Below are 15,230 nucleotides of genomic sequence, written 5' to 3'. Positions count from 1 at the left end.
GAATTTAAAATGGTTTATTATGAAAAAAAACTTTTGTTTGCTAAATGGATCATGATGGGAATTGTTACAATATTGAGTATCACTGGAACACTTCAAAGGAATACAAATGTGTAATTCATACCCACTATATTTATAAAATTCAATCTTATGATTATTTAGCAATAGGTACTAATAAATCTAATAAACTAAAGAAATTTCAGTTCAAATAAGTAAAACGATTAGAAGTATAAATATAATTCTAACTAATGATTTTTTTGAATCATTCTTTCACAGACATTAGTATGGTCATCTTCAACTGTGATATTTTACTTTCAAATGTATTATATACATGTAAATGCACACACATATATATGTATAAAGAATATATATATAAAATGTGTGAATTGGGCAAACACATTCCTTTCAAAAGGATTATCAATTATCCCACAATTTTTAGATAATATATTAATGTTTATAATCCTATTATCTTTAAAATCAGATTGCAATCATTCAATTTTCATTTTCTTTCACAATAACTTAGCTACCAAATCTTAAAAAATGTTATTTACATATATACTCACTTATAGCTAAAATCTATAAAAACTAAAATACAGTAAGAAAATGTATGCTATAACTAATCAGTTTAAATACATTTTGAACATATGATCTAAATTTAACTTAATTTGATTGTCAGAAATGTCACTTTTTCGAAAACCACCACCACACTCCATAAACGATTTCCCCCACCCATATTGTAAAGCAGAAAATAAAATATGAAACATGAAGTTTCAGAATTACTAGTACACATCATACCATCCAGCTTCTCACATAGTTTGGGGAAAGGGGTGGGTATGGGGGAAAGCTAGACACAAAAACCATCAAGAAATAAAACTTAAATACTTGATGAATTGCAAAGGTGAAACATTTTTACCTTTTTTCACCCACTAGAAATAGCCAGGAGGGGGAAAGGGCTAAACTATCTTTTCTTAAACAAGGAACAGAAGTCACAGACAAAAAAAGAAAGAACATGTATATATATATATATATTTATCATATGATGTTAATTGGGTGAAGCATGCAGAGATAAACTAGTAATAGGCATTAGTAAGAACTGTAATTAAGAGTAGATGAAGTCAATATTTAAAATAGGGTGCTGTTATTTACATATAGTGGTACTTACATCCCTGTACAGCCAAATCTACAGCCCAAACCAAAGTCAGGTGTGAAAGAAAGCACAACAACGTCAGTGAGTACTAGGACGTAGAACAAGGAAAAGTGTACAGTTTGTTCTTTATTTTTAAAAGCTATCAATCAATTTATTGGTAGAACATGCAAAAAAGAGATTCAAATATATAGAAGTCAATAAAGTTGAAATAAGTATCACATGAACACTTACATCGATATAGTTGGCATTAATATAATCAGAAGAAGGGTCATCCTCAACAGGCTGCAAAATGACTCTGGAGTGGTCATCTGCAAATATAAAATAATAACAGCAACTGTTAAATTTTTATGATCTCCTAAGACCATTCAGATTTGAGATTATCAATATGAAATAACAGGCAGAGGAGAATCACAGATACTCTTTGATAAATAAATTTTTTGATGAATGGAATCATGTCTATGACTGAGATAGATTAGTGTATTGAGAAGCACACTGAACTTATGAATCAAATGACTTGCATCAACCACTTATTAGTGTAGTGATGTGATCATGGGAAACTCAACCAGTATATATTTTAGTTTTTTCTCCTTGAAAATGAGAGAAATAGTACTCTCTTAAAGGGCTATAGTAAGGATTAAATGGGATAAAATTTTTATTAAATGTAAAATGCCATATAAATATGAACTGTTGTTTTGTGGGGTATCCCAAAAGTCTTAGTGTCATTTTAAACTGCTATAATTTAAGAGTTTAAGATTAAGCTTAAAACCTTTATGATACTACATATATAGGCATTACCAGTTAGGCTGCTCAGTGGTATAATAGATAAAGTGTTGTAATAGGAGTCCGGAATATTTGAGTTGGAATCCTGCCACAAAAATTTACTAGCTAGGTATGTGATTCCCCCAAAATTACTTTAGCCTTCTCATCCTGTTTCCTTATCTGTAAATGGGAATAATATTATCACCGACCTCACAAGGTAGTTAACTTGATTTTGTTTTGCAGTCTTAAAGTTTAATATAGGTATTGGCAATGATTGTCATTACGAGAACTCCATGAAAATGTATGCAGACTTTAATTATTTGCATCCTTTCATTCTCCATTAGATACTTTCCAAATTTGCCTACAAGGCAGCTAAGTGACCCAGTGGATAGAGTGGATAGAGGGTCTAAAGTAAGGAATATTTGAGTAATATTCCTTTAGATTCCTAAAAATCTAGTTTAGACACTCACTAGTTGTTTGCTTTTGGTAAGTCATTTAATCTCTGTTTGCCTTAATTTGTTGAAGAAATAAATGACAAATTAATCAAGTATCTTTGCCAAGAAAACCCCACCTGAAGTATTGGTCGGCCATGACTGAATGACTGGACAACAAACTATAATGTAGTCTACTTTTAATCTGAATTGGGGAGAATGAGATTCCAGACTGTCTACATTAATGTCAGTTTCCTGATATAGTAAAAAGAGACCTGTTATGTCATGAATTTATGTATTTTAGATGCAGTTAGCATCTAGGAAGTCACAACATTCACAAATCAGCAGTTGCATCAGTCCCCATGCAGCCACTATAGAGACTTGTACAAATCTGAAACGTGCTCTTTACCACAAATAAGCAACAGATCTGAAGAGAGGTTCTAATTCTGGCTCATAATCCCATACGACTGTTAAAATAATGTAAAATTCTGAAGTTTATTTTAGCAACATGTTTTGAATTGTTTTTAATTAGAATAGGGTGCTCTAGGTTAATTAACAGCTTGTTACATCAGTTAATTTTCCTGTAATAGGATTAGTTTCATATGACAATCACTGTATTCTTCCCATATTTAAATCCAAGAAATTGAAACTAAACTCAAGGCCTAAGATAAAAAAAAATCCCTGATACTAACTCTAATCAAACAATTAGGAATTCAGATAACCAGGCTCTAAGTAGATTGCTAAAGACATGTGGGAAGTACAATACTCCCACCTTTAATATGTTCACTGTATAATACTATAACTTACGTAATCTATGAATGTTTTTTAATTACCCTGATATTTTCAGTTGTTTAATAACACCTCCATGCATTTATGGACAAACATGAAACCAAACAGCAGGCTATTTCCCCTGTGTAAGGAATTCGAGTTGATTTAATTAAATAAGGATGATGACAATCATGGCAATAGCTAAATTAAATGGCTGACTTTCTAAACAGATGTGTTACTCTCTGGGAGTCTGTTAAAGCACACAGAGAGAAATGGTAATTAACACAAAATCTGACCTCCACATGTTCAGTGAAAATGGTATGGGAACTTACATGCTATGATGTTTCCATATCGGTTCTTTGTTCTATTTTGATCTTTTTTAGCCACATCCCAAGATGCTGACTGTCCCTCAAAGAAACTCTAGGAAAAAACAAAACAAAACAAAACAAAAAAACCAACTGTCAGGAACCAATTTCATTCTCTAAATTAAGATCATACTATGCTAATTAAAATCATAGTGTAAGATCATACACATGGTACCAACAAGCAAAATTGATTTTAAAAATGACTAAAAAATAGTAAATCACTTTAAGTTCTCAGGCCTCAACTCCTGCTTCCGGTAATAAAGATGATCTTTATGTGGATGAACTAAAAGAACTGTAGTGATTATAAACATCTATATAATTGAAACTTCATGATAAAGAAAGAACTAAACAAAAATATTTGGAAGAAAACAGTATAAAGATTGAAAATTATTGAAAGAGGAAAAAACATCAGAAGCTACTAAAATAGTATGAAATCAACACACTTCATATAAGCTTCCAAAATAAAAATTAGAAAAAAATAAAATTTTGACTTTTCCATTTATTTTAATAGAATCAATACATACAATAAGTCAACTAACACACTCATTTTATATACATACATACATGCATTCAAGTCTGTATAAATAGACACTATGTTCCCCCCACAAAAAATCTTTGAAGCTTATGAGAGATCTTTTACTGATAATAAAAATTATTAATAACAGTAGATGTAATGCGAATGCAAGTTATTATTGTTATCATAACTTGCATTCGCATTACATCTACTCTATATCAGACTGTGCTAAGCACCTTACCAATATGACTCACACAAAGAACCCTGGAACATAGATCACACATCTGTAATTGTCTGAGGTCAGATCTGATCAGATCTTCCTAACTTCAGACCCAGAACTATAACCATATGCTTCTAATGGAAGGCATGCATGTGAGCTTTAACAAATGTTACCATAATCAGATATCTTGGAATTAAAAATTTTTTGGATTAGTTTATTCACTATGTGTAGTAATTTTAAAATGTGTATAGGATTTCTACTTGCAGAAAAAGCTAAGCTTCACTTAACATATCAAATGGGTTCTTTGAGGTCTGGTGTACACAAGAATTCATACAAAATGAGAAATATTTCTGGAGAGACAGTTTACCTTTACACAATTAGTTGGTTACCATAACTTATTTCTAGCAGTATTAAACTGCCAAATGGAATACTTTAAAACAAAGACTTAGTTATCTAAGAAATATGCACAAAATGAAGGTTTTTTTTTTTAAAGATCTTAACAAAATAAGCTGCATTTTTTTCATACTGATTTCAGTAGTAGATAGCTTTACTGAAATATACAGAAATTTTTCCTTTTTATTCTTAAATGGAAACTTATTAGACAATTGAGTGAAAAAGGAAGGTTTTTCTCAAGCTCACTATGTGGAGACTACATAGCTCTATCATTGAAATTTTCCTTAAGCATATAAAGTTTTAATATTTTACTTAAGAAAAGAAGATTCCTCTCACAGCTCATTCTTGCAAAAAGCCCCCAAAACCAAAAAACATAGATCTCCTCCCCTTCAAAAAAAACCCTCAAGAAAAAAAAAAGTACACATGCCATATAGATCAGTTTTAGAAAAATCAAATAATATATAATAAAAAATGTTTCAAAGTATGTTTATAAATTATGCTCTTCATTTAAATAATGACAATAACAATAATAATGATCTGGTTATGGGGAATACAGTAGCAATTGCAAATATTTTAGCTGACATTGCCTGTTGCATAGAAAAATGAGCAGAGGCCCTGGGGTCAACAGAGACCTGATCTTGAATTTCAAGCTCTAACATATACTATCTATAGCATTCTAAGCACACTTAATTCCTCTGGATCTCAGTATCCTATTTTCTAAATGGGGATATCTTGTTTATGTTACTTATTTCACAGGGATGTTGCAAGGAAAACATTTTAAAATGCTAAGAAAGTGACAAATAGCTTATTCTGAAAAGTAAACCTATTTATAAATTATTAAGTCTGCAAGCACTTATTCAGTCCCTATTATGTACCAGGCACTGGAGATTAAAAAAAGAAAAGATTGGTTCTGCACTCAAGGAATTCACATATCAATGGGATCAGAAAGCATGCAAACAATTCTGTACTTCAATTATATATATGAGATAAACTGGAGGTAAGGTACTAGGGTACTAGTATTAAAGAGGACTGAGGAAAAAAAAGGCTTCTTGTAGAACGTTAAATTTTACTTTGAGACTTAATGCTCAATCATCAGGAAGGTTCATCAACAAGGAATGTTGTAGTAAGGGATTCTTCTTCACATGAGCTACATTAGAAAGTTCTTGATATTATCTTTCAATTCTAAGCTTCTGTGTTCAAAGATATTAATTACTTTTCCAGATGAGAATTTTGAAACTATAGTGACAAACAGGACCCAAAGACCCAAATTAAGATACAAGTTACTCAAGTAATTTTAGCATTTAAAAAAAAAATCACTATAGATTTTAGATGTCGATGTTGCTTTATACTCATGAGCAATTTCTGTTTCAGTTTTCAGTGCTATTTCAGCACTATTTTGGGGGGGAGGAGGAGAGAGAAGGATAAGAGATGAGAGTAGGGAATTGGGGAATGTCTATTTTTTGCAATCCTCACAATTGGAATAGTACCTGGCACATAGTGGCAGGTTCTTGATAAAATATTTGTTGACTTGATTTACTATTGATATTAATATTTTAATTTTCCCTGTGGTATATGGCATGCTTCTATCATTGGCCTCTTTTGCCATATTCTCCATACCTAACTCAGCAGCCTATATATACACTAATAAAAATAACTTTAAAATTTACTCTTAGGTGTTCACCTCATATTCCTCTTTGAATCCATAGCTGTCCGATGTCTTCATGAGATTAATATGCTGTAATAAATCTGCCACCCTGATGGCCGGATGCAACTGTCCCGTCTGATATGGAGACTCTGTCCCCTCACAGAGGTAGCGAGGTACATCAAGGAGACGACTAGATTCTGCTGGAGCACTGTGGTTCTCATCTAGCATTTTCACAAAGTAGAGAAGTTTAAAAAAGAAAACATCATTTAACAAATATTAAAAAGTGTGAATTCTGGACCCTTCAGATCCCATAAGGAAGTAACTATCTCATAACAGAGGAATGGAGTATCAACTTCATAAAGACAAAACTCTAGGCTTTTGTTTTAGCTGCAAGTGTGAAGCAAATTCTAAGAGAATAATATTAAATCTATGTAAAATTTATTAAAATTAGATTTGTATCAGTTCTTACTCATTTTTTTTTTACTCATTTTTTCCCCTTCTTCTCTGAAGTCATGCAAATGAGGATCATGATTAAGCTCAGCCTTTTTTTTCCCTAGCTAGGTAAGTTTCTATTCAATGTCTTCACTCCTACTCTTCAAGCTCACACCATACAATTTGAAAGTTACATGTTTCATCATACACATCATATCCCAAGACTGAAGCTAAGTTACCATAATACTAACTTATGCTAATGAAGGGAAAAAACCAAAGGGGCCATTCCTATATAATATGCACATTTTAACTGGTCTTTTGGAGATAAGACTTTTGTCTTATCTAGAAATAAGCTTTTCATGAAACATTTTCTTTGCTATTTTGCTAATGTGCACATAAATATAATTCAGTTGTGTCAAAGTATACCAATTAATGCAAATGGTTTAAAAGAAAAAATACCAGGGTACTTCACATTCAAAACACTAAATGTAAAAAGTCACTTGATTGCACACGATCCCTTAACATATACTTTAGGTCAAAAGGAGAAAAGGAACAACTTGACAGTTCACATAATTTCAAAAGAGCAAAATGGAAAAAAAAAAAAAGTTATAATGGAATCCGAAAACTATTGACTAGCCATAGGCATATATCAACAGTTTGTCTGTTGCTGTTGAATACCTAAATATTTCTAATTTCATATAATCCCATAAGTAACCTAGAATGTACAATTCATATACCCATATCACTAATCCTACCCATGGCTCTATCCAACAGGAAATAGACCAGGATGTTTCTTTTGTGCTAATCTTCTATAGTGCAATATAACAAGCTGTACCAAAATTCCCTAAAACTGTCAACATGAATTCTTAATTTCAATATATTTACATTTCAATTAACCATGTAATACTATAATTGACGTGTACCAACCATTTTTTGTTATCCATACAAGAATACACATTTTAAACATTCTTATGTTTTATATAGTCTTTCTGCAGTGCTTTGCAATACACTTACCAGTAATAGGGACTTTAACCCAATGAGGCAGTAAAACACACAAAAACACAAAAACGTGAATATTAAAATTCCCATGTTGAATCATTAAATAATTGTCATTCTTAAGAAATATTTTAAATATTCCTAAAATTCTGAAATACAAAATTAAGCATAACGCAACTCTCTTCCAATGAAAACCACATATATCATACTTCAGTGATGAAGAAAATGAAATAAGGTCTGATTGAATATCTATCAAAACAAATTGGTTTTTTAAAAAAATCACTATTTTAAAAAGCATTTTCAAATAGTATTTCTTTTTAAAATAAATGAAAATACATGCATATAAATTGCTAATACTCTCAGTCCTAGTATTAGCTCTTTAGTTTTGCTTTACTCTATTCTTTAGGTAGCAATTTGATATACAGAATATTACTCTTAAAATACTGACAAATCAGGTAACTAAGGTTTTTGAAAGATGTTTACTCAGATATTTTTATTTTCTGATTTTCTGATTTCTGACAACTATGCAATTTTTAATGTAAGTTCCTTACTTTTTGCAATTACAGATCTGTTACTTGGGTAATAGGGAGAAACAGGACATGTCTTGTTGATACATGATTAAGTATCCAGATTCCTTAGTATTGCTCCTCTTGCCTCTTCAGCTAATAATGTCATCCTCACTTCTTTTTTTCATTGTGATAATCATCATCACAGGAGTCAAAGAGCAAAAAGGGTCAAGGTATGCAAATTTCTGCTTATCAATCATTTGGTTAGAAGATATCTATTCTGTATATAGAGGAGTAACTATATAAGAATTTCTATGTTGCAGTATGGAAAGAAACTTTTTGTATAACCAAATTAAAGTTCCATTGAAGTAAATCATGCTTCAGATATGACACAAAGCTAGTCAAAAAAGTTGACGTCATAATTTACTTGATCTGAATTAATTCTAGAGGTCTGGTAATCTAATGTAACATGTATCAAGAGCAGTTCATGGCTTAGCTTTAGTTAAGTTAAAATTCAGAATTAAAGAACGGACTATTCTAACCATGGCACTTACTTTAATTTTATTGCCATCTGAGTTCATAAACTAAGCAGTGAGTTGACTCTCACTCCACTGTCTGATAAGAATATAGCTATTTATCATCAGAAACAAGTTGCTCCAGGCACTGCACTCAATTAATATGTGGACAGACTGCACAACCATGCAAAGAAGTACAATCCATGCAGGGGTGGGTAATAAGGGACTAGGTCCTCACCTAACACAGCAGTTGGCACAAGTGGATCATTGGGCACTGCAGGAAAACAAAGCTCATGAAAAAATACATTATCCTCAATTTGTTTTTTGTCCCTTGTCCCTTCCTTCCCCCCCCTCTCCTTTTCTCTTTCTTTTAAAAAAAGGGATTATAGTCAAAAGAAAAGATAGCTCAATTAAATCTATCTTAATTAATAAGGGCTAAAAATTTAAAATTCAAATTTTCAGCTTGGGCATTTTCTAGTAAAAGGAAAGGGGTATCAGTTAGTACCATGCATTATACTAGTCACTTAGGGGAAAAAAAAACAAAAACAAAATATGACTGATAATTAAAGGCCAAAAAGCTACAAATTACCATCACAAGGATACTTATATTTGCTAAAGAATCTGAGGACTGAACATATATAGTTCACAGTATAACTCTCCTTCTGAATGGGAATTAATAAGTTATGGAGGAAAGAATTCTAAATTAGGAATCAGATTAACTGAGTTCAAATCTAGCTTGTAAATTAGCTGGTATGACTTTGGAGAAGTATAAATTGCATGGATCTTAATTTTTTCATTTGTATAATGGGGGAGGGGATTGGAGCAAATGACGTTTCAGGTCCATTGTAGTTATAAATTTCTGATTCTATGATGAAGGAATAAACATTGTTTAAACTGTTACAAAGTGGTATTCCATTTAACCTCTTCCTCAAGCTTATAATTGGTGATCTTTTTTCTACTGCTATTGACCTTTCAAGCTGGCACAAGTCATGGGTATTCATATTAGACAATTATTAAATGTTAGTAATGTGCCACTTCCAATCTTTTACTATGTTTGATCTATATATCATTTCAACAAAGCAAATTTCCTTTTTTCATACAATATAATGAAGAACTAAAGTGAAATGGATCAAAGTGAAATTCTTAAATTTAATATTAAGTTCTGAAATGAATCATGTAATACTTCTAAGTAATAATTTCAGACTAAATGAACATAAGAGAATATAGCAGGGTACAGAAAGGTAAAGTCAGAACTGAAAAAAAAAATCTGCAAACTAAACATTTCAGAAGTAATCTTCTTTCCTCTGAAAGATACAAAGATAAACCTTACAAATGCTTTATGCTCACAATGCTATTCCTATATCAAAAGCAGATAAGAGAATTGTACAGTTTCTTTTCTCATAAAGGCTGCAATTTCATAAGTAGAGTGAAGGACAAGAGTTTAAACAACAAAATTCCCAAATCACCCCAAATGACCATGCCTTTGGCCTCTGTGCCACATATTAAAGACAAAAGATCTATACTAATACTGCAACTTAATTTTCTAATTTTGCGACTTTTTTCATAGATCTTTGGTAGGAAGGCATAAAGAAGAATTTACAGGAATGGTGATCCCTACATTGACTCATAAATTTCCCCTTCAATATATGAAGGGAAGCAAGTCTGCAAAGGGAGGTGTAAATGGTAAAATGTAGCAACTGTGTTTTGTCATTAAAAAAAAAATTCTCAGTATGACTACATAATTAAAACTATCCTTCACAAGTTGGTGATTTGACTTGAAAAGATACAGTACACCTTGAAACTAAATCTTTCATTTTCATCAAGACTCTAGTCTTGAGACCATGAGACATGAGAAATATTTCAAAATGTCTTAGTCTGTTCTGATTAGAACTATTCTTAACCTAAATATGTAGCACTCAGTGAGGTCAAAAATCATTTTAACAATTCAGTAAAGTTCTTAATCAGATACTTACATCTTGGGCTAAAGTTATGAGAATCCATGAATGTAATGGACAGTGGGTCCTCTGCGTGAAGAGTGCTCTGATCAGCATAGCTCCTATCCATTGCATTTACCATATGGGTCATCTCCTGGCGGGTGTTCCCCATGGCATCCTTGCGTTTTTTAGCAAGCTTGCTGCCAAATCAACATATTAAAAGGAACAAGTTAGTATACTATTTGAAGAGGAAACTGGCAATATATAACTCAGGACAGCCTGGGAATAAAGAAACTTGTAGGATATAAGCACTAGTGGCAGTGGAAATCCCCAAAAAGTGAGGTTGAGATATACACATTAATACTTCTTAAATTTCATGAAAATATTCTATTTATGTTGTACTGAAATCTCAACATCCATGTCCTCAACACCTTTAGTCTGTCACATTATTTTCCCTACTCACCCCATTTATGTAATTATGGTGCTAAAAGGATATAACTATATTTTATAAAAATAAGCATAGAAGCTCATGGGACTCCTCAAATTAAATTAAATTTAATTTTTACTGTTTTCCTGCTGTGTAGTTTATTTCTCTGATCTACTTAAAGCTTTTACTATAGGGAAGAACTTAATGATTGCTTTTTCAAATTGTTTACTAAAACTCAAAAATATTCATGGAATCACATTTTGACTTTTCATATCATGTACTTCTATTTTCAATTAATAAATGCTTTATAAAACTGAACAATTAAATGCTTAGCAACAATTACTTTATTTAATAAATGGTCAAAAATTATTCAGGACTAGCAACTACTCAATGTAGCTTAAATGAGCACCAATCCTTAGATTCAAAGACAATATATGCAACAGTGCCGTCAAAAAGCCTAGGAGAATTTTATACATGTATGGCAAATTCAAAATTATCTACTATAATCTGAGTCCCAGAAATATTAAATAACATGCTCAAGATTATATAGGTTGTAAGTGGATTCAAATTAGGTACTATGACTCTCCAAACAGTGAACACCCACGCTCCACCATTGCATGAGTAAAATTTCCTTTTCAAAAACTATTGGTTGAAATACTGGGATGTATTTCAATAGATTTAGAACTAGCAGCATTAAAATTTTTAGTATTTGGAAAGTGATGTTTTTATTCTACGTAGCAAGCAAAACAACATAGCTAGCCACCTTTGCGCAGAAGACAAAAATATAAAATGGCAGGATAGCCCTTTCCATCCTAATGTTATGACATACTTAGAAAAGGAGAGGAATATTTTATATATTTTCTGAATTATTCAGTTTGTACTTGAGGCAAGTTCTTCAATGGGCAAAGCCCATTTTACTATTCTGGAAGTAAGGATAAGAAATACTTACTAGTTCTCTATAAAAGTTCTATGCAAACCATGTTCTAAGATTTCTTAAAAGGAGATAAAAAATATTCAAAACCCACAGATAATTCAAATGTGATGGCAAAGGTAATCAAGGAGCCCACTGCTAGGGAACACCAGAGAGCAAAGATTTTGTTTTCTACTTCTTTTCTAAAACCAAGTATTTGAAAACTGTAAGAGTTTGATATTTGATACGGGTATTTGTTGAATGAATGCTAAATATCTAAAGATCACTACTGATATCCAGCATTGTGAGGATCTCTATCATTATATGATCCAAAGAGCACTGTATCCTCCCAAAGTTATAACACCAAACCCCAGAATTGTATCCTAAAGTGGCCACTACCAGAGCCCATGACATTCACTGGTCATTCTGGAGTTCTTAGCTGCCTAAACTGCTTGTGATAGAGAACACCAAAAAAGTTTCTTAATAAGATTATATTACAGTAACTTAGATATGGCTCTTGTGTGACAGAATAATTGAAGCTAGGTAAATTGTGATTTAACACAGTATAATTGCCTACTTTCTGTTTCAGATATAAATATTATTTGTATGATGAAAATACCTTTTCTATTGTTATATCATATAATATATCATGGTAGAAAATTATTGCTTTTCACTAAATTTCATTGGCTGTAAATTAGAAAAGAAGCAGAGATACAAGAGCAGCAGATTAAAGATAAGTCATCAATGGAAAAGATGGATTATATATGTAAAGTTAGGTCAAAATTAAAAAAAAAAACCTTAGTAATAATTTGAAACACCTCACATGTGTAATTCAATTCTCATGTGCCCATTTTTTTTGTCCAAAAACTGGCATGTCATCAAATTTCCAAATTTGTAATTTCAGAAAAAATAAACCTACTGATAAATGATTACATAAAATAGTCCATGGTGAATAATAACATAGGCAAATAAATTTTACAGAACATTAACTATGTCCTCTGAGACATTTATTAATCATGTGTAGCAGAATGGGTTGGCCAAAAATTTATATGGGCTTGAAATCTGGGGTACTTATTTTCAAGAAAGCAATAAAGAACATGGCCAATACTGAATAAATCGAGGGCATGACATTAAAGGATGAAACTTTGTTTGGACACATGAATAATTTATTTGCATTTTTTTACTGATGAATAATAATAAATGATTGGGTCAGTGGGTGACAGCTGAAAAGTTTTTATGGCACAGATCAACACTAATACTTTAGATTCACAAATATGGATTATTTAACAATCTACATGTGTTCCCATAACTTTGTTCTTACACTTTGTTCCTCACAACAACCCTGTGAGGTAGGTTTTTATTTACCTTATCTTACAATAGGGAGTGGGGGGAAATGGCAGCAAGTTTTAAGTATTCTGCTCTAGAAACCAATTCCCCAAGGGATCTTTGACAACAGCTTGCTATTACATCATACTTCAATTTTCTTTCATTGCCTTTTCTAATTCAATATCAGAATTTTCAAAATACCCTCTCTGATTCATATTTGATTTGTAAGTTTTGTTTCTTTCTTCTGTATATTTTCCACAGATCTTAGCTTTTACTATGTCATCCTTTGGCTAAATTGATAGGGTTGGGAGAAGGATGCTTATATCTGAGTCTTGGTCACACACACTCTGTAAACACTCTCCACTGATGATGATCAGCAACTCATGTATAACTTCTAACAGTAGAAAGGTCCCTAAGTCACTAAAGTTAATTGACTGGCTCATAGTCACATATTGAACCCAGGTTACCCTGACTCTAAAGCTACTCCTCTGATTTAATATAATTTGATAAGGATAAAAAAAGAATTTAAAACTCAATTATATTAAGCAACATTTTGTAGCAGAGTTCTATGGGGAAGCCATCTAGTTATGATAAGTCTCAAGACTTTTAAAGCCTATTAGCATATTACCATAATTGTGAATAGTCAATTATATTATAGTATCAACTATGTTCTAAATGTATCTAAAATCTATAATTGGCTAATGTTAAGCATATTGATATTCTTATATCTATATACTCATTAATTCCTTACATGTTCAATACTTTCTTGTTCTTAGAGTAATCTATTTAATCTGAATTTCTAGATAGTTAAGCATTCATTACGCAACTATATAAGACCGACTTAAGTGCAAATGATTTTTACCTAGCTCCAAAAGCATAAATCTATGCAGGTGGGCATATTAGTGGGAAAATGTCCTAAAGAGGTATTAAATGGTCAGCTTCATGAACCATTCTTTAAGAAAAGAAATATCATTCATCATGATAAATTAGAAGCTATTTCAATTTACAAAAGATTGCTTTAATTCTTTTCAACAAAGTCAAATTGTTAGTCTTCTAACTTTTGGATATACTGCTATTTAAGCTGGCCTATGCAATGCAATAATTGTGTTAATAGTAGCAGTCCTAGAGAATGGACAAGAGATTATGGTTGTTCTTCCAGAGGACATAGTAAAGAAAATACTTCATAAAATTTTTCTACAATTCTTCATCTTGGAAAGTGAGTTTGGTAAAGACCAAACCTGCTTTGAAGTAATCAAAGCCAACCTAACTGCCTTAACCTTTCAGAAGACCCTTCCATCCAAAGATGACTCAGGAAGGCCTGTGAATCTTTTATAGTTTAAGACCCCATACCTAGAGCTAGAAAAACATAGCTGGCTTTAGAAGACATCTGAGTACAGTGCTCCAAGCCTTTGTAAAAGTATTTATACGAAGGTGTTTGGTCCTTAGTTAAATACTGCTCCAATCCCAAATTTACTTTAATTTATTATGAATTAGTTCACCCTACCCCAAACAACTCATACATTTTAATGGTTTTTACAATACTACAATTCTGTGTATTTTTACATATACTTCCTGACCCATTCTGGGCCTAGACAAAATGATTGCAATTAATTCCACACTTTCACCTTCCTAAATTGTAAAAAAAAAAAAATCAGTTTAAATATTCCTAAAGACTAGACTAAATTAATAGCATGTAGGTATCCTGAAGAATCAGGCATGACGACTTCATTTTTTAACCTGAAAGTATTAGCCAAATATAGGAATTAATGTTCCATATCCATGTTCGCCACTTAACCTGGTGAGTTATGCTATGATATTCTGAGGCTAAAGTATAAGTCTGGCATGGTGGATTGTCTAAAGCTACTCATGAAAAAATTGTAAATAAAAATTCAAAGAAGCTCAACATACGGTAATACAATATCCCTTTAAAAAAAATACTAACAAA

General features: G+C 31.7%; 1 protein-coding gene across 9 annotated transcripts in view; it reads right to left on the bottom strand.

Annotated features, from left to right (window-relative positions):
• PTPRK (protein tyrosine phosphatase receptor type K) overlaps window positions 1–15,230 on the bottom strand; it is a 721,856-nt gene that overhangs the window by 38,674 nt on the left and 667,952 nt on the right. For 4 of the 9 annotated variants that reach the window (XM_031964293.1, XM_031964287.1, XM_031964288.1 and 1 more), the window contains 7 exons: window positions 10,662–10,822; window positions 8,927–8,962; window positions 7,686–7,697; window positions 6,276–6,460; window positions 3,435–3,522; window positions 1,376–1,452; window positions 1,160–1,177 (listed from right to left, as the gene is read on the bottom strand). In XM_031964293.1, coding sequence (XP_031820153.1) covers window positions 1,160–1,177; window positions 1,376–1,452; window positions 3,435–3,522; window positions 6,276–6,460; window positions 7,686–7,697; window positions 8,927–8,962; window positions 10,662–10,822 — 577 coding nt within the window. The remainder of the gene's footprint in view (window positions 1–1,159; window positions 1,178–1,375; window positions 1,453–3,434; window positions 3,523–6,275; window positions 6,461–7,685; window positions 7,698–8,926; window positions 8,963–10,661; window positions 10,823–15,230) is intronic. The other 5 variants (XM_031964294.1, XM_031964289.1, XM_023503204.2 and 2 more) reach the window with 3 other exon arrangements.

Source organism: Sarcophilus harrisii, chromosome 4 (genome assembly GCF_902635505.1).
Source record: "Sarcophilus harrisii chromosome 4, mSarHar1.11, whole genome shotgun sequence".
Classification (NCBI taxonomy): domain Eukaryota; kingdom Metazoa; phylum Chordata; class Mammalia; order Dasyuromorphia; family Dasyuridae; genus Sarcophilus; species Sarcophilus harrisii.
The sequence above is the reverse complement of the archived record's forward strand: the minus strand, read 5'-3'. Positions and strand labels throughout refer to the sequence as shown.